General features: G+C 40.2%; 1 protein-coding gene across 1 annotated transcript; it reads left to right on the forward strand.

Moving 5' to 3' along the window:
* Positions 1 to 4426: 4426 nt before the first annotated feature.
* Positions 4427 to 12794, forward strand: LOC117843020 (achilleol B synthase). Its single transcript, XM_034723571.2, has 17 exons — positions 4427 to 5129; positions 5259 to 5348; positions 5906 to 6100; positions 6464 to 6548; positions 6626 to 6792; positions 7450 to 7638; positions 8103 to 8216; positions 8666 to 8788; positions 8874 to 8996; positions 9196 to 9294; positions 10312 to 10368; positions 10777 to 10823; positions 10918 to 11061; positions 11150 to 11327; positions 11649 to 11729; positions 11816 to 11899; positions 12390 to 12794. The coding sequence occupies exons 1-17, from the start codon at positions 4734 to 4736 to the stop codon at positions 12510 to 12512; spliced, it is 2295 nt and encodes a 764-aa protein (XP_034579462.1). The 5' UTR covers positions 4427 to 4733; the 3' UTR covers positions 12513 to 12794.
* The last annotated feature ends 5761 nt before the right edge of the window (positions 12795 to 18555 follow it).

The following is an 18555-nucleotide window of genomic DNA, read 5'->3' on the forward strand; positions in this document are numbered from 1 at the left end:
GCTCGGCAGTAGGTGGTGGCGGAGACGAGGCTACTAGTGCGGGGTTGTTGCCGAACCGGTGGTGCGTGGCGAGGCTGCTAGAGTACGGCTGTAGTGACGACGGGGCCGGGCGTGCGAGTGGCGACACGGGGAGGAGGCTTGCTGCGGTGGGACGTGACAAGGGTGTGGGGGCGATAAGCCTCCTCCCCCCTAGCAGGTTTGTTTGTCTGTGTTCCTCCTTGCAGCCAGCAACATGCCAACAAAGTGTTCGTTAAAATGCTAGAATGATTCAGCCTTCAGAGATTACGTCTTGCCGATTAAGAGGATGGAGATGGATCAACAACCTACTGTGGCGGCGCAACATGTGCAGGTATGTCATTGGGGTCGCACATCAAGCATCATTACCCACATTGGAGTTTGATTATTTTTTAATATGATTCTTATGTGCCGCACACCTAATATTTGGCACCATTCTCAGCAACAACTTGCCCAGACATGCTTCATGTGGGAGAACCAAAGCGTTGCTTATTTTCTGGAGGTCACCTCAAGTGTTGATGGGAGCGGAGTAAATTCCAGAACACCACTTCATGCTGGTGCTTCTAGAGCCCCCAACATTTTACTAGCTGTTCTTTTGATTTATCCACATAGAGGGCACCGCTAGAATTTGCCTGCTAGCTAAACTGATTTGGCACCAGTGTGGGTATTCAACTTTATTATAAAAAACAATTTCATTCAAGCAAGGCTACGTTGAACTCACTTGGCCAATCCTTTTATTTTCTTTGTCTATCTAGGTTCTAGAGAGGTTGGATGGAAGAAAAAAATGTAGAATCTTTATCGTCTGGGTCCTCTGCCAGGTTTGGTTTACTATAAGCATGTATATTTAAAAATTATTTTCCTAGTTAATGTACATTATTTGGGATGCTGGTGATTAGGGGGTGAGTTTTGGGAGGTTTGTCAAGTAGTACTATACCATACTCGAGGGTTCAGATGCTTGGATGAAATCTCCTGAAGGTTGCTGGCCATTTATTGGCGTCAAGGTTGGCTCATTTAAATGTTGATAGGCAAGGAGACCATGTTGAGATGGGCACGCATGTGTTCTTTAGGTGTTACAGCAATCTGATCCACCTCATGAAGAAGCTACATGCCTCTGTTCCTTCAGCTCGCTGGACACATACCTCTGTTCCTTGAAAAAAGTTTAATTTTAGTTTGGGAATTCTCCATTCTTGATTTCGATTCTCCCACTATGATTATGAGATGTTGCGATCAAATAAGTGGAGGTTATTAAATTCCAAGTCTTACATTAGTACTCAAACACAACTAAATATGTCATTGCTATGTTGATATTGTGTAGACAAAAACCCTGTAATTGATTACTTTGCCAGTTTTAGACCCTGGCTCTGAACATTTTCTTCTCAGTGCCTGAGTGAACATATGCTTGGTATCCATTACAGCCATGCCATGAGTAGCCAGCTTGATTTTCACTACACAAGTCTTTTGGCAGCTATCTGTTTCTCTGCAAAATAGATTGCATTTGTGTTGAATGGCATGACCATGATAGTTCGAGGGATATCAATGCTCAAGTCTTTCTCGCATTTTCGTACCTCTAATCATGTCTATTACGTCCATTGTGCGGTTTCATCCGCATTTCATGATCGGTCTATTCTGAACTCTAATGGCTATTACGTTGTAGTGCTTGCAGATTTTGGCGGCGGGAGCTCGGGGGGCATGGCGGTTGGAGATCCAGGGACTTGGCGGTGGGAGCTCTAGGGGGCGCGATGCCGGGTGTGGTGGGCCTCCAGCAGCGGGAGCTTGGCCAGAGCTCCCCGGCATGTCAGTGCAGGATGCGGTGGCGGCAACGGCAGGCACGAGCAGCAGGCCGCGACGGTGACGGCGTGCGTGGGCTGCAGGCTGTGGCAGATGGGTCGCGGGATGCAAGCTGCGTCAGTGGCCGCGGTGACGACGTCGGCGGATGGGATTTTTTTTCTTTTTTCTTTTTGTTTTTTGAGATGCTTATACCAAAGTCATCACTGCCGACCTTCGACGGTGATGACGGTTGCAGGCCGGCAGTGATAGCTCAATCTGTAGTAGTGTTTTAGGCTAATATGCAGTTTATGAAAAATTGATGTGATCGTTTGGATTTCAAGCTATATCTATTGGACTTGGTGTTTGTTTCCCGTTGCAATGTACGGGCATATTTGCTAGTATAATCCTATCGTCGTGGTTGTTTTAAAAAAAAATCTCAACTTTTTCGTAATCAACCCGCAGTCCTTGAATAAAAGTTCCTAGAATAGTTCTTGACAATTTTGAAAAAAGGTTCCTAAATTTTACTGCAATTGACTCGAGGTCAAGCCTTTTCTTTTGTCCCGCCTAAAGGCATGGACGGCTTGTTCTCGGTCAGGTAGAGAGCCCATGAGCGGAAGATTCTGAGGCAGCAGGACTAGCGGGCCAGCTATCGTGTTGGGCCAATGAGGCAAGCGGCTGACGTGCACACATGCAACATGCACAAAAAATCGATTGACAAAGCGAAACGAAAATTACTCGAGTGTTGGTTAGGAATTCCGTAATATAAACCGTGTAGAATCGCGTGAAAAACCGAAGAATCCCAAAGAAAAACGGAAGTGCTCAGCACAAACTCCCACGGTCGTTAATACTGAGCCGGCTCCCGCGTCCGAGTCCCATGCAATAATGTTGTGGCATTCAGTTGGGCTAGGCCCATGCGGGTGGCTCACAAGTCACAACACAAGTCACAGGCTGCTGGTTCCGTAGCAGCGGCACACGCACGCGGCTCTAAGGAAAGCTGTCCACCAGCAAAATTAGCAAGCCAGACTAATTTGATGCATTGGTTAAGCAACTCGTGGGCTCCATCAAATCCAAATGAACTCACATGCTTATCAATCAAGAATAAAAAACCAGTCGCATAATTTGTGTCTTTATATCCGTATATGACATCATCCATATGTTGATACGTATCTTCCTGTAGGTTAGTAATCTATATACTTGTCTAGGCGGTTATGTATTTAGATGGGCTAGTTAGAAGCCAAACAAATATAACATGCAAAATAAAGTTGGTATCTATTCATTTTAGGAAAAAAATTAGAAAATAATATAATTAATTCATGGAGTCAGAAAAATAATATCGTAAACCATTTTAAGAATTTTTCCATACAATAAAAAGATATGAATTAGTGTTTTTCTAAATACCGCTTGAAATTGATTTAGGGTTTGAGAATTTGAGCAAGAGCTCAGATTTGGAATTTTGATATGTAGACAAACATACGGAGGATAAAATAATAATTGGGTATTTGAAATCCAAATTGTATATGAATAATAGGGCTAAAGTCCATGTATTTGCTGATTTTAGGATTTTATAGGTTAAGAGCAAATGAATGATTTGCACTACTATTTTGATTATTATTATTTCTTAAAATTTTCTACGTATAATTTAGTGCCGTTTTTTGAAATAAGTGACATGGACATAAATCAAGATATAATGCGAGTTTGGTACATATTTATTGGGTTAGGGTGTGTAATGAATCCCGTTGCAATGGACGGGCAAAATTGCTAGTATTACTAATTAGAGACTCTTTCTAATGTCTCCTCGTAATTCTCACAATGCAAGACTCGCTGCAAAAAGAAAAGGATAAAATTCACTTTAGGGTGTGTTTGGCAGAGCTCCCAAAACTGATTCTCTGTTGAATCTAGCAAGAGCTCTGCCAAACATTTTTTTCAGAGAAGTAATTCTCTGCTGATTCTGTGAAGTGATTCTCTGATATGAACTAAGAGGCTGGGAGCTGAAAAAAATAGTTTCTCCTGATTTTTCTCCTGATTCTGTGAAGTGATTCTGCATTCTGATTTTAAGAATTTATCTAAAGAATCAAAGAGAATCACTTTCAGCTACAGAATCACTTCTATCAGAGAATCAGCTCCCATATGGAACTCTACCAAACAGACCCTCACTTATCTCAGGGAATTAGCTCCCATAGAGAATCAGAATCAGATAGAGCTCTACTAAACAAACGCTTAATTGCTGGTTTGGCCTAAAATTGTGAAGTTGTGGTGCACCAAATTTTTTAAACATAGGCATAACAAGATCACCAGATTTATATCTTTTCATATACAGAGAGAGTTAACTGCTGTGCCTTTCATTCTCCACAACAATTTTCCACAAGTTGAGGAGACCGCCCATGTGGCCAGTAGCCAAACCTGCAGGTTAGTTAATCTTAGAAAAATGCAAGTATGGGCAGCGACTGAGAAAAATATTATTAGTTACTGGCTAGCCTGAATCGGGTGTCCATGATCCGGCACATTAATTATTATTAGTTAATCTCGCCGCTCGCGACTCGCCAACGTCCATATTAAAGATCATCATGGCTTCACTCTTCAGTTTGTAATATAATCTCGCCGCTCGCCAACGTCCGTATCAGTAGGATAGGATCACGTGGTGCATGGGCATGAGTGCGTGCACCACGTGGTGCATGGGCATGCCTGAGTGCGTTGCGTGTCCGTTTCTCGTCCCTGACTCAAAAAAGGAGGAAAAACTACATGAGCTGATCAGGCCGGCAGTGCATTAATGCTTCACTCCCGTAAGAGCAGTATGTAAACCTCAACAGCTCCTCATCATCCTTCTAAAGTTTCCAAGTTGGTTCTATCCAAGCTTCGTCTTCTTGCCGTCGTTGTTCGTTCCGGCGTTGCATCGCCATTGCATCATCAGGCACTTGCATTGGAAGAAGAGGCTCTACATTGGAAGAAGAGACATGTGGAGGCTGAAGGTGGCGGAGGGCGGCGGGCCATGGCTGCGGTCAACGAACAACTTCCTGGGCCGGGCGGTGTGGGAGTTCGACCCCGACGGCGGCACGCCGGAAGAGCGCGCCGAGGTGGAGAGGCTCCGCCGGGAGTTCACCGAACACCGCTTCCAGCGGAGGTACTCTGCCGACCTCCTCATGCGCATGCAGGCCGCACGTGCTGCACATCGACCCCCTCGACGTAGCCTTCCACTGCCACACATCAAGCTCGGAGAGGACGAGCAGGTCACCGAAGAGGTCGCGGCGAACTCGCTGAGGCGAGCGCTGGACCAGTTCTCCTCGCTGCAGTCGAGTGATGGGCACTGGCCGGGTGATTTCGCAGGGATCTCCATAGTCGTCCCTACCATGGTGAACGCACCTTTTAATTAATTCCCAGCTGCTTTAGTTTTGCACACATTGCATTTAATGCATGTGTTCCTCGTCTTTTTTCCTTAAAAAGTATGTGTCTGACTAAATTTTGTTTTTTTAAATTTGCAGATAATTGCTTTGTACGTCACTCGATCACTCAATGCTGTGATATCAACGGAACATCGTCGGGAGATGTGCCGCTACATCTATAACCATCAGGCATATCATACGCAGTGCTACCTCCGTTCTCAAATATATGACATTTAGAACAAACTAGAAAGTTCCTCCGTTCCCAAATATATGACATTTAGAACAAACTAGAAAGTTCATTTTTAACTGATTTGCTTATTCTGAAAGTTCATTTTTAACTAATTTGATTATTCTAAACGATGATGTAAAAGAAACTTCTATAGCACTCAATGCCAAATTTGTTTATTAGCACTAATCGGCTTGGAAATCAAGACCTCCATTTGGCGCCCAATGAGACACTTTAATTTACTAAGAAGACGGAATCATTCATGCTAATGTACCTTGCGTTGAGACAGGCTATATCATGTTGTAAAATTTTTCAAACTCTGTTTCCTAATGGCACTTTGCATATACATTAATTTGATTCGTGCAAATACTTCAAGCCACTTAAATTTATATATTTGACAAATATATGTAGGCATTAATTTTGCAATGCTTCGCACAATTTTGATTTTAAAAATTCGAGCCATGTGCATAAAAAAACTTAAATACGTTAAGTATTCATGTTTTGAATTTAAAAAATGCAGAACGAAGACAGTGGATGGGGCACGGATATCCGGGGCTCAAGCAACATGTTTGGTACATGCATAAACTACATCACTCTAAGACTTCTCGGTGAGGAGCCGAATGACAAGAACAATGCATTGGCGAAAGGGCGTGCTTGGATTCTATCCCATGGTGGTGCAGCTTCACTGCCCCAATGGGGAAAGATATGGTGCTCGGTATGCTTCGAAGAATATACGTAATTAATAATCTTGTACAGTCTCTGATCACAAGTACGTTACATTTTAATGAATGATGGTCTGAAACCTTGGCTACTAATTAATCATGGCACAATATGTTTATAAAACCAAATAAACTTCAAATAATGTGTAAGTACTTCTACAGATGAATTTGAAAGGTAACAATAACTGTAGAAGTTTTGGAAGTACCAATATTTAGCTAGAGATCAAGATTCTCACATGTAGAATTTTACCTGTGTAACTGTAGAATATTTTATGCACGGTAACATCCCAATCGGTAACACCAGATATGTAATTGATATGATGAGTATATTGATATAAGCTTCTTTTAATCAATGAAAGATACTTGGAGTGTATGATTGGTCCGGATGTAATCCATTTTTTCCTGAACTATGGTTGATGCCCCGGTTTCTTCCATTTTATCCAGGTACATATATTTCTTTCTCCTTTCCAATATTAAGATTGACTGTTATTGAACTTCAAGTTATATTCCTTTATTTGCAGGGAAGCTTTGGTGCTTATGCCGTATGTTTTTTCTGTCGGTAGCTTATATCTATGGCAAGAGATTTGTTGGACCAATTACACCAACTATACTGGCATTAAGAGAGGAGATCTATAACACACCGTATGACAAGATTGATTGGACCGAGGCCCGTTGTGCATGTGCAAAGGTTTATTAGATTCCTTTCACTCTATATATAGTTCCAACAAGGCAATAAAACAAACGATCGGGACATTTTGACCTCACTGAATGCTACCTCGGGTTTAGGTATGACAATAGCACCTCTAAAAATGCATAGAAAACCTCATTAAATAAATTAATAGATCATAAAAAAGGAAAAATTATCAGCCACTTGATCATTATCTACAAACCATTTGACTATTTCTCTCTTTTTTTTTGCTTGTCATGTAAGTTTTTGTTCCATTCAGCCAAAGAATGGGCATTTCATTTCAATGGGTTAGAGTTAGCTCGCTCCATTCTTTTCCTCAGAAAAACATGACTAGTTTCCCACGTGAAGAAGATGTGGGCTCGTTCTAGAAGATGATATTGCTAAATAATTGGTCATTTTATTTGGGGTGATTTTTATTTCTTTTCTTTTTTTGTCTAAGGTTTTAGTTCTTTGATAATTTATCATGCAAACCATCAAAGACTGAGAAGACGCTAGATCGCTGAATATAACGATGCCCCGCTTCTTCCAGTGCCTCTTAGACAACCGTAAAAGAATAAAAAATGTGTGACAAAAAAAATCATTATTAAACTAAGAGGGAAATTTACTTGTTGATGTGTTTGTTCCTCTGTTCTATTTTTTGCTTTTTGGTCATCTCAGGAGGACCTCCTCACACCACGCACACGTTTGCAAAATGTTATTTGGGCTTCACTCTACAAGTTTGTGGAACCAGTGATGAGCAGTTGGCCTGTCAATAAGCTGAGGGAGAAAGCTCTGAAATACCTCATGGAGCATATCCATTATGAAGATGAGAGCTCACAATACATCTGCTTAACCACTGGAAGCAAGGTAATGTCCGTGGAGTTAAGAACTCGTCACTAAACGACATGTACAATAGTCCACTTCAGCCCTCCCATAGTTTTTCCATGTTGGATTTTTTTATGATAAGGGGGAGAGGGAGGGGGGTGAGAATAATACCGTTCTCCAATTATGCCATCTCTCTTTATTATCTAATATTTTGGTACTAGTTGAGAACACGTGCACTGTTGTAGGTGTTATCATTGTTGGATGGTAAATATTTTTGTTAGTCCATGAAAAACTAAGGGATTTAAGGTCATAAAAGATGAATTAACAGTAAACACATTGTGCATATCGATTGTCTATCTCCAAGGTTGCAAGTAGGCAAAGAGGCAACTGAGATGAGACAATAACTTTGTGGCTTTGTGATCTATATGGTTCTCACTAATCAAACATGCGTGTGCATGGCCTGGTGCTTTTGGTGTTTGCTAATATTAGTTAACTTTGCTGTTTAGCCTCTAAACATGATCTGCTGCTGGGTAGAAGATCCAAACTCAGATGCATTCAAGCGTCACCTTGCAAGGATACCTGATCTATTGTGGCTTTCAGAAGATGGCATGAAAGGACTGGTATAAATTTTCCCTTCTCCTGCACAGTTATACTCATTTTATGTGCTATCTGCTAAACATATGCAATTAACTTTTCTTTATTTGTTGTTCCTTCGTTTATGGATTTTAGGTTGTGCTGGCATGCATAGTGTACTATTGCTAATACATTGAGTTATGATGATCATACTTCAACAAAGAATATTTTCCTTTTGCCATTTAATGCCATTATCATTGCAGATTATAAAGGAATTATTTAATACATAAAGCCAGTTAAGAAAGATGTTATGTATGTGCGTTGTTAAACTATGAGTTTATTATTTATTAAAACAAGTGATATCGACATCATTTAAAATTGTTGTTGTAGTATGTCTTTGTATGATTTCTGTACTTGCACCATTAAACTGTAAGTTCATATGCACCAAGATGGCTTTCTCATTACGAGCAGCAACTCTATTACTTTATCATCATAGGGAGTTGATGGCTGCCAGAGCTGGGAGACAGCATTCGCTATTCAAGCAATTTGCGCTACAGATCTTGTAAACGAGTATAGTCCAACCATTAAGAGGGCCTATGAGTTCATGAAACATTCACAGGTTTTTTTAATCCTCAAAGCATATAATTATATAATTAACCATCACTGAAATAATCTGACATGGCATGCATGTCCTTACTTGAAAGGTTACAAGGAATCATCCGGGTGACCAAACTTATTGGCATCGCCATAGATCGAAGGGTTCTTGGACTTTTTCATCTGCAGACAACGGATGGGCTGTATCTGACACGACAGCGGAAGCACTTGAGGTAAGTTATATTCACGTTTCTATTTTTGTTATCTTGATTTAGACAAGTAACATTGCCTATCACATAAGTTTCACATAATCTAATCTTAATTACTATATGGAAGTTAACCTCAACAAAAACCTCGGTTTTATATGCTCTTTGACCCTATAGTCTTATTTTTTTTATTCTAGAAATCTTACATACATAATTCTATTTCCAGGCTGTCCTTTTGTTGTCAAAGATCTCAAGTGACATTGCTGGGGAACCAATACAAAGTGAAAAGTTGCATGATGCTGTTGATTTCCTTCTTTCCCTCATTGTAATGATTCTTAGAAATTAAGCCATACTGACATGATTTACATTTTCTTAGTATTCAACTCACAACCCTAAAATAGTGCCAATTGCTAAACGTCTATGGTTTTCTTTTAACAACACAGCAAAGCCTTTTTTGTGAATGGGCTTGTAGCCCTTGGCAAAGCACTAAGGGAGGAGCTGAGCCAGTAGAGGTTCGAGCCCCCTGTCCGGTACCCCAGTCTCCAATGAAGACCGCGCAGGGAGCACCTTAAAAAAATCCTTTTAGCCGTGGCAAGTTTAGTTGGTTAGGAAAGAGATGAAAACTACACAAAAGTTAATCATGTATTAGTAATACTAATAAAAGAAATAATCATGTATTAGTAATACTAATAAAATAAATAATTTAAACTGACATGTGAGATATAATATAATAATGTTTGGGACAGTTCATACAAGAATGTTTGGGACAGTTGATGGAAGAAATGGTATAAACGGGGTATTTTTGTCTATAGCATGAAATTCATCCTTTTTAGGGAAATACAGTAGGAGAGAACACAATTGGCATGAAATTCATCATGCTAATACAAAATGAATATGTCCAGCCAAACTTATGGGGCTTGGGGATAATGGGACTAGTTCTAGTGAGGGAATCAAAACTTACGGCATTATGGCTATTAATTTGGATCTATACAGACTTTGGATAGTAATAAATTTTAGAAAGTACTCTCTCCATCTGGAGGTGTAAAGCATATTTTATTTCGTTAGGACAAGCCTTTGACCAACGATACTCTATGGTATATAACTTCTAAATACAAAATAAATTGGCATTTTTACATTCATTAGGTCAAGCCTTTGACCAACAGATACTTTATGGGTATGTAACTTTTGGAAATAAAATTGGTATTTTTACATTCGTTAGGTTAAGCCTTTGACCAACAGTAGAGTAATATGAAATTCTTGACCCTTGAAATAAGTATCTTTCTCTTGCTATGGTTCTAACCGCAAAGGTCATCTACTGATGAGTAATTTCTTTACACTGTAGAACAAAGATGGTAGTTTTTCTACATATGAACCCCAAAGAACTTCTTCTTGGGTAGAGGTAAGTTTCTGCATGCATTTCTTTGTGAAAGCATTTGTAAACTAGTATGTGTAGCAAACGTCCCGCATATTATGATAGCATTTCTAAAGATGATTATAGTAATGTAATTATTCCTATAACCAATTTTGATAATTTTAAAGATTTTGATGGCAAGGTAGGACAACAAATAAAAAATGGAGGTAGTATTAGGTTATATTCATTCTGATTTATATGGTATTTCAACTCATCTCCTTGTCACCTTTACTGAAGTTTGCGGTTTTCCAATTTGGTAGTAATGTGCAGTTCAATATTATAAATTCTTTAGCTGTGCCTTGAGCTTTGTATTGTGTGACTTTATTGTTTATTTTTAGTACACCTTCAAGTTTTACTGCATTGATTGATTGACATATACTTTTTATTAATGACTAGATTCTCGGTCCTTGTGAGAATTTTCCAAATAGTGTCGTCGATTATCCGTAAGTGATGAAAATGGTATATTATTAAGAAAAAATATTGCTAACACAGTTTTCACTCAGTTGAAATTATTCACGGTGTACCATAATTTTATAGATACCCAGAATGCACTGGATCAGTTCTTCAAGCTTTGGTATTGTTCAAAAAACTACATCCTGATTACCGAACAAAAGAGATAGAAAATTGTATCGGAAATGCAGCAAGATTTATTGAGAACAGACAAAATGAAGATGGTTCATGGTTTGTCAATGTAGCATTTTACTTCACTTAGAATTAATTTCTTTCCACTTCAATAATTAATTACACAATTAGTTCTTTGGCATGGCAGGTTGGGAACTTGGGGTGTATGTTTCACCTATGGGATCTACTTTTCAATTAAAGGATTAATTGCTGCTGGAAGAACGTATGAGAATAACCCTTCCATCAGAAATGCATGCCAGTTCCTATTGTCAAAGCAGCTCAGTACCGGTGGATGGGGAGAAAGCCATGTCTCTATGATAACTCAGGTAATCGTATTACCCTCTAATGCTATAGATCCTTCTGTTTTTGGTTGCCTGGTTGGTGATAACTATAAAGGATACTAATAAGAAATCGACACATAAGTTACTTTGTAATGATGTTATTAGCACAAATTTTAATCAAAATTACGTCATGGGTTTGTTGTGTATATATATGGACCTTTCTTTTCTAATCATGCTCTAACTCAGTTTCAAGTGTAGCAAGTGCTTCTCCATTTACATATCTTTTTTTTGCAATGATTTTTTAGGAATATAAAGTGATTTTGCATGTATCATCTCTTAAGTTTTCTTGCTTGTAACACAAAACAGGTTTACCAAAATATTCAAGGTGATTGTGCTAATGCAGTGAATACTGCTTGGGCAATGTTGGCTTTAATTTATGCTGGACAGGTATGATTTGTTTGCTCTTGGTATAAGTTATGATCAAAATATGCGGTTTATTAGACTATTAATTGTTATCTTTGTTTGAGTACCAGTTTGAGAGAGATCCTACTCCACTGCATCGTGCTGCAAAAGAATTGATTAATATGCAGTTGGAAACTGGAGAGTTTCCCCAACAAGTATGTTCTCATTTTATTTGTATTGGTATTAGCACTTTTATTTCTACGAGTGAACTTTTTATGTTGATTTTTTGTTTGAGCAGAAGTTTTGAACCGATGGCATATTAGCCATTTATTTATTGAGACTTAACATTGCCATTTGCTCACATTTTAATATGTGATCAAATGACATAAAGGGTGGCCACAATATATTATATATGTAACGACTTGATAATTTAGTTGCTATAAAGGAAACACATTTATACATCTAACATTAATCACGTGATTGTAATTAAAGTAGTATATTCTGGCTGCCTTTTGGCCTGTGAGTCAGGTAGCTCATGGAACAAACTTCACTCAACTTATGTTTTTGAAATAAGAATCCTTATTTTGAATTGCTGGAGTCCTTTGAAATTAGGAAGTTGCATAGCATCGTAGCCATCTAGCATCGTTCTTTGATGATTCGGGGTCCATCTGATATTTTCTGACTTTGCTTGTGTTTCAATGGTAGGAACATGTTGGATGCTTCAATTGCGCTTGTATCTTCAACTATCCCAACTACCGCAACGTATTCCCCATTTGGGCCCTTGGCGAGTATCGCCGATGTATTGCGAAGAGAGATAAGTCCATGTAACTATATGCAAGGAGCATAGCATGGTGACAAGCAAACAAGTGGATGGCAGAATGATTATGATTGTATCACAGCATCAAACCACACTACAAAATAATATAGGACTAAATAAATTTAAATCATTATATCTCCAATAAATTGGAAATTCAAAGTTATCTTGATGTTTGTGTATTGGCATACGTATCAATCTCCTTCTGGGGTACATTAAGCAGTAGCACAAGTTGAATTTCATAAACAATGCTGTGACAGAAAATAATAATAGTAAAAAAATATTATCCTTGTAAAGCTCTCATTGGTGATATGATGTGGATGCTTATGTTAAAGGATGTTGAGCTATCAGCTGAGACCATCCATGCTTGTGCCTTTGCTGCAAACGTGCGGTGAAGAGTTTGCATGTGTCTCCACTCCTGGTGCTGTTGTTCTACATTACTTAATCTGAATGTTGCAATCGTCCTCATTCTAAGTCGGTCCTTTTGTATACAGATCTTTAGTAACATCGGTGCAGGTTATGGTGTGATCTTAAGTGCCAAGTGTATAAGCAAGGAAAGAATTTCCAGGAAGCTAGTGACCAATTACGTTTCTCTGCATCAAGATGTCCCAAGAAATAGTGCATGTAAATTATAGATAAATTAGTATGGTTCAAGCTACAAATCGAAGCAAGTGTTCCTTGGAGGAGATATCATTCTGTACTATATATATGTGTGTATGGGCTCAGATGAAGCAAAGGTAGAAAAGAGGCCCAGTTATCATTTTGTACTATACTATGTGTATGTACTCTTGCAGCATGCAAGAACTATACAGTGCCCATGCTGTACCTGTGTGCTGCCAGCACTACTACACCTGAATATTTGACGAGTCGCCGTTCATCGCGTTGATCCATTTCTACTTCAGTAATCCTAAGCATTTGATCTGCTACCATTTGCTTCATCTTGAGTGTTTGTGTGAACGTGGAAGTGTCCAGGCTTTTATCTCTTCAATGTTTTTTTTTCAGATTTCGGCCCAAATCCTGTCCAAGTCCAATTCCAAGAGGATGGGCCAAACGTGCATGACGTATAGTCCTCTACACAAGCTCTATGCCTATCTGAACGTTAAGGTCAGCAAAGGTCTGACCCTTACACAGTTGCTGCCAATACCAAGCCAACTTTTCTCACAACTCAGACAATAAGTGTAAAAGCAATATAATGGTTTGATTCTTTTTAACTTAAATGGCCGGAGCTCCACCTTTCAATTAATAAGGAAAGAGTTTAAAAAATAGAAGCAAACGACACTCATGCCGCTGCAGCCGCGTAAGAGTGCCCCAACACATGCCTAGAGCGTTATAAAAAAAACTATGTGATCTAATTTAGGGACCGAAGCGCCCGTCTATATTGCTCTATGCGTTCCTTCGTTCGCTCTGCCACCTGAGGGGCTGCTAGGAGCTTGTTTTCAAAAATTCGCCAGTTACACTCTTTCCACGGCTTGTTTTCGAAAAAATGGTTTGATTCACTTAGAGCTTAGAATTTCTAGACATTTTCACCGAACAAGTTCTCTTTTGCGAACATGGGCTCGACAGAAGAACAGGCCATTAACGGTTGGAGGTTTTTCGTCCGTTAATGGCTATGCCTTTCAGCCAGCTCTCCGATCCGTACGTAGCATTTTCCACAAGCTCTTCGATCCACAGCATTTGCTGTTGCTGATGGCCATGTTTCTCCACAGCATTTCGATCCAAATTGAGGGGCACGGTGATGGGGATGGGAGCGCTCAAGTGGCCACGGCCAGCATCCGGACTTGCAGGGTTTTATGCATGTAACTATGTAAGTACATCCGTGGACACGAATAGATCAGCACAAATCTAGACATCCCACGTGTTGCACATTTGCCCCACTGTTTGCCTTACCAGTGACATTATGGGCCAAATATACGGTTCTATGGATTATTTGTGGTGTTTAAGTAATTGATGGGTTCTCTCATATTCAGTGTGTTTGCAAAATAGAGAAATCGATACTTCCTTTGTTTTTATACGAAGCATGTTTAGGAACGGACCACCGGTAGAAAACTCGCATTTAGTTTCGGTTGGTAGAGGTCAAATCTCCCAAAAATCCATCCGGGATAAAGCAATCGAGACGAAAGGGAAGTCTTTAGTCCCGGTGATCCCAACCGAGACTAAAAAAATTCGAAAAAAATTAAAAAAGCCCCACGTCGCCAGCCGGCCTTCGCCGCCGGCCACGCTCCGTCTCCGCCTCCGGCCTCCGCGCTCCGCCTCCGCCGCCAGCCAACGCTCGCCCCAACCCGCCTCCCGCGTGCGCCGCTGGCCTCCGCAGGCAGCCGCCGCTAGCCTGCGCCCACCTCCCGCACGCACCGCCGGCCTCCACCTCCGACCTCCACGCTTCGCCTCCGCCGGTGGCCGCCGCTAGCCCGCGCCCGCCTCCCGCGTGTGCCGCCGGCCTCCGCCTCCGCTGCCGGCCCACGCTCGCCCGCGCACGCCGCCGCGCCTCCGCCGCCGGCCGCGCTCCGCCTCTACCTCCGGCCTCCGCGCTTCGCCTCCGCTGGAGGCCGCCGCTAGCCCGCGCCCGCCTGCCGCGTGCTCCGCCTCCGCCTCCGGCCTCCTCCGTCGGCCACTGCTCGTCCGTGCGCCGCCGCCCGCCCTTGTCCTATTGCCGCTCCTCACTGCCAGTGAGGGGCGAGCAGAGGGAGAAGGGGAGGGGCAGCAGGAGGGAGGGGAGGGGCGGCAGCGCCCATGCCGGAGCCGGCCCGCTCGCCCGCGGCTCGCTAGTGCCCCGCGCCGGAGGCCCCTCGCCAGCTCTCCTGGGGAAGCGCCTGGAGGAGAGAAAGAGAAGAGGATAAGGAGAGGAGGAGAGAAAGAGGTAGATGGCACGGGAGAGGAGCAGGATATAGCGGGGGGGGGGGGGGGGGGGCGTCGCGTATGGGAAGGACTTTTTATCCCGGTTGAAAATTCCGACCAGAAAAAAAAATCACCTTTTATCCCGGTTGGAATTTTCAACCGGGACAAAGGGATTACGTCCGTGCCATCTCTTTTCAACTGAGACTAAAGCTCCTTCCATCGGTATCTTTTCGGTACCTCATTTTTGACTCGGGACTAAAACCCTTTTAGTCACAGGCTCAATGTTAACCGGGATAAAAGGAGTTGGACGTAAGGTCAGTTCTCTAACAGAGGACTCACCATTAGTCCATTAATATTTTATTTATATGATACAAAATTTAAATTGTAACTATTTTTTAATATGAGTCTAATAACATCAATTGTGTGTCCTAACAAAACAAAATAAGCCATGTAATTTTTCAATCAACACAAGAAGCATGTGCTGAACCATGACTCTAAATGAATTTATCTAAACTCTGCATGCATACGTACTCACCCTATGAATATATGCACACTCCTACCCCTATAAGCTATAAGCAACTCTAAAGGACTCGACCGGTAGATCTAAAGATTAAAGAGGTCACCACAAGCGCCTCACTGAAGTGGAAGAATATCATCATTAATTCATAAAATAGATATAAGAAAATACGAGCATACATACTAAGTTGAGAACTTGAATTAGGTAGGCAAGTTTCATCACGAGTAACCTCACCAACTATGGCACTCTCGGTTCACAATTGGTTTCTCAAATACTAGTTAAGTATGAAGTCTTTTGACCAAAACTATGAATCCTTTTTTCACATTTGCTTTTTCTACATCAGTTTATATATAATTTAAGCATAACAATGACAACTAAACCTATGTTACTTTGACAAGCTCAGCTCTTGCGGGGTCTAATCTCATAAAGATGAACATACAGCGGACAACTCAGTAGTTGAAGATGTGTGTAGGCCCTATAATGATATGATGTTGATATCTAGCTAATCGCAACATATGCACCACCACATTATCAGCATCTGTGCAGCTGTATTGTATTCAATCCAAATCCAAATTGCGGGTCATGAATTTTAGTCAAACATATTCCGAGTAATCTTTGTGGCACCCATATATATATACACTAGTCTGAGTATAGCCACCGTTAAGGTTTTAAGCATAATTGACCTAGCTACAATAATCATCTTTAGTACCAAGTGGATGCCACATTAAAAAACCATAAATCATATGCTAGTTACTCCCTCAGATTCAAAACACATCGTTCATGACAGCGTACATAGTCAGTCTCACTGTACAAGGTGAAACTTCAACCAATAATTTTTATGCAATTATGGTATTTCAAAGGAAGGTAGATAAATATTTTGAAACTACTTTTTTCATGTGAAGAAAAGGAAACACGGAGCACCTAGGAGTATTAATATTATATTGCCAATTCATATATTTTTTAGAAATTAATGGTGAAAGTTAAAGGAAAGTTTGACCAGTAGGAATAATCCTAAAAAGAGATGCATCTTGAACCAGAGGTAGTGTCAATAAGGCCAGTCCCAGTGTATAGTTTCATTACATAGTTACCAAGATTGGGAACTAGGTAATTGTGATGAAACTCCACTCACATATGATGAAACTCCTTCTCTCTTCTCATAAATACCTTGCCAAGTCAGTAAAATTGGTGATGTAGTATGAAAATTAATGCTTATGAAACTCTCCATGAAACTTCCATTGAGATTGACCTAATAATGAATGTGAAGGTGCCATCTCGCAATCAAATAATGTCACTACTCCGTTACTTAATTAGTTATAATAATGGAGCGATGCCACCATACCATTAGTTAAGTAAAGAAAAACTAGATTGTTTGATGGCTTACTTATGTATTTTGTAGCAAAAGACCACACGCACTTACATCACTCATGGCTTGGTTCATGCGGAGGGGTTGCACTAGGTCTAAAAGGGTCTTCAATTTGAAATTAGACATTGCTCAATCTACCTTTTTTCCCAACAATGTCCCATGGATCCTTGATTGTGTTATGGTATAAACATCAAACCACACTATAGACGACGACATCGCCCTATAATTAAAATAAATCTACGCAGTCGTATGTAGTATCTCCAAAAGATACACATGTATAGTGGGATTCGCTTTCGTGTATATCTCATATACACATAATGCAATATAGGTTACATGTATGAATGATGCGAGATCTTTTTGTTGTAGTTTGTTATATATGTAACCTATATTGCATTATGTGTATATATATGTGTGTACCCTTGCAATATAGGTTACTAGTTTGCTGTACCTACCAATCTCTATCTCCTCCAAGGATATAGTAAGCGCAAGTTAATCAATAACTCCGTTAATATATGATATACACTTATGAGAATGATGTGATGTGCGACAAGTCTTTAATCAATAACTCCGTTAACATATGACTTTTGTGACAAAAATTGAAATTTAGCTTCGTACTGGAAAAAAAAATCCTAGCTGCATTCCCATCACGCATTTAAATGATGTATTAGTGGTATAATTATGAAGGTATTGTCCTAACTATTGTTTTTTGAAACGAAGTATTGTCCTAAGTATTACTATTATGAACAATAAACTGATCGAGTTACTCCCCATCCTAAATTACTACTCATTTTGACTTTTCTAGGTACATAGATATAGCAAAAGTTATGTATTACCTCCAGTTGGTTATATTTGACGTTTCAGACACCTCCTTTGGCCTGCGACTAGTTCTTTTTACTTGTTGGAAACGTCAAATAAAAAGAATAGGAGGCAGTACTTAGAAAAACCAAATGAACAGTAATTTGGGACATAGAGAGTATTAAATAGCGGGTACCCTGTTCAGCAAAAAAATTAAAAAAAATAAAGGGTGCTCTATCCCCACCTACTAGGCTACTACTGCTTGACATCTTTTTTGAGATGTTTGTATCCATGGACTAATTTTTAGTTCGGATCACATTGGATGTTTGGATACCAATTAGAAGGACTAATTATAAAACTATTTGCATAAGACGTGACTAATTCGCGAGATGAATCTATTAAGTCTAATTAATCTATGATTATCAAATAATTACTGTAGCATCATATGGTAAAATCATGAACTAATTAAGCTCAATAGATTCGTCTTGTGAATTAACCTTTAATTATGTAATTTAATTAGTTTTGTAATTAACTATATTTAATACTTCTA

The sequence above is a fragment of the Setaria viridis genome, chromosome 2 (genome assembly GCF_005286985.2).
Source record: "Setaria viridis chromosome 2, Setaria_viridis_v4.0, whole genome shotgun sequence".
Taxonomy (NCBI): Eukaryota; Viridiplantae; Streptophyta; class Magnoliopsida; order Poales; family Poaceae; genus Setaria; species Setaria viridis.

What these genes read in the sequence shown, in the direction of transcription:
- LOC117843020 (XM_034723571.2), top strand. Translation starts at nt 4,734, where the DNA reads ATGTGGAGGCTGAAGGTGGCGGAGGGCGGCGGGCCATGGCTGCGGTCA. An exon ending in CCATAGTCGTCCCTACCATG is followed by an intron (nt 5,130 to 5,258) that starts GTGAACGCACCT and finishes TTAAATTTGCAG; the next exon opens with ATAATTGCTTTGTACGTCAC. An exon ending in CTGGAGAGTTTCCCCAACAA is followed by an intron (nt 11,900 to 12,389) that starts GTATGTTCTCAT and finishes TTTCAATGGTAG; the next exon opens with GAACATGTTGGATGCTTCAA.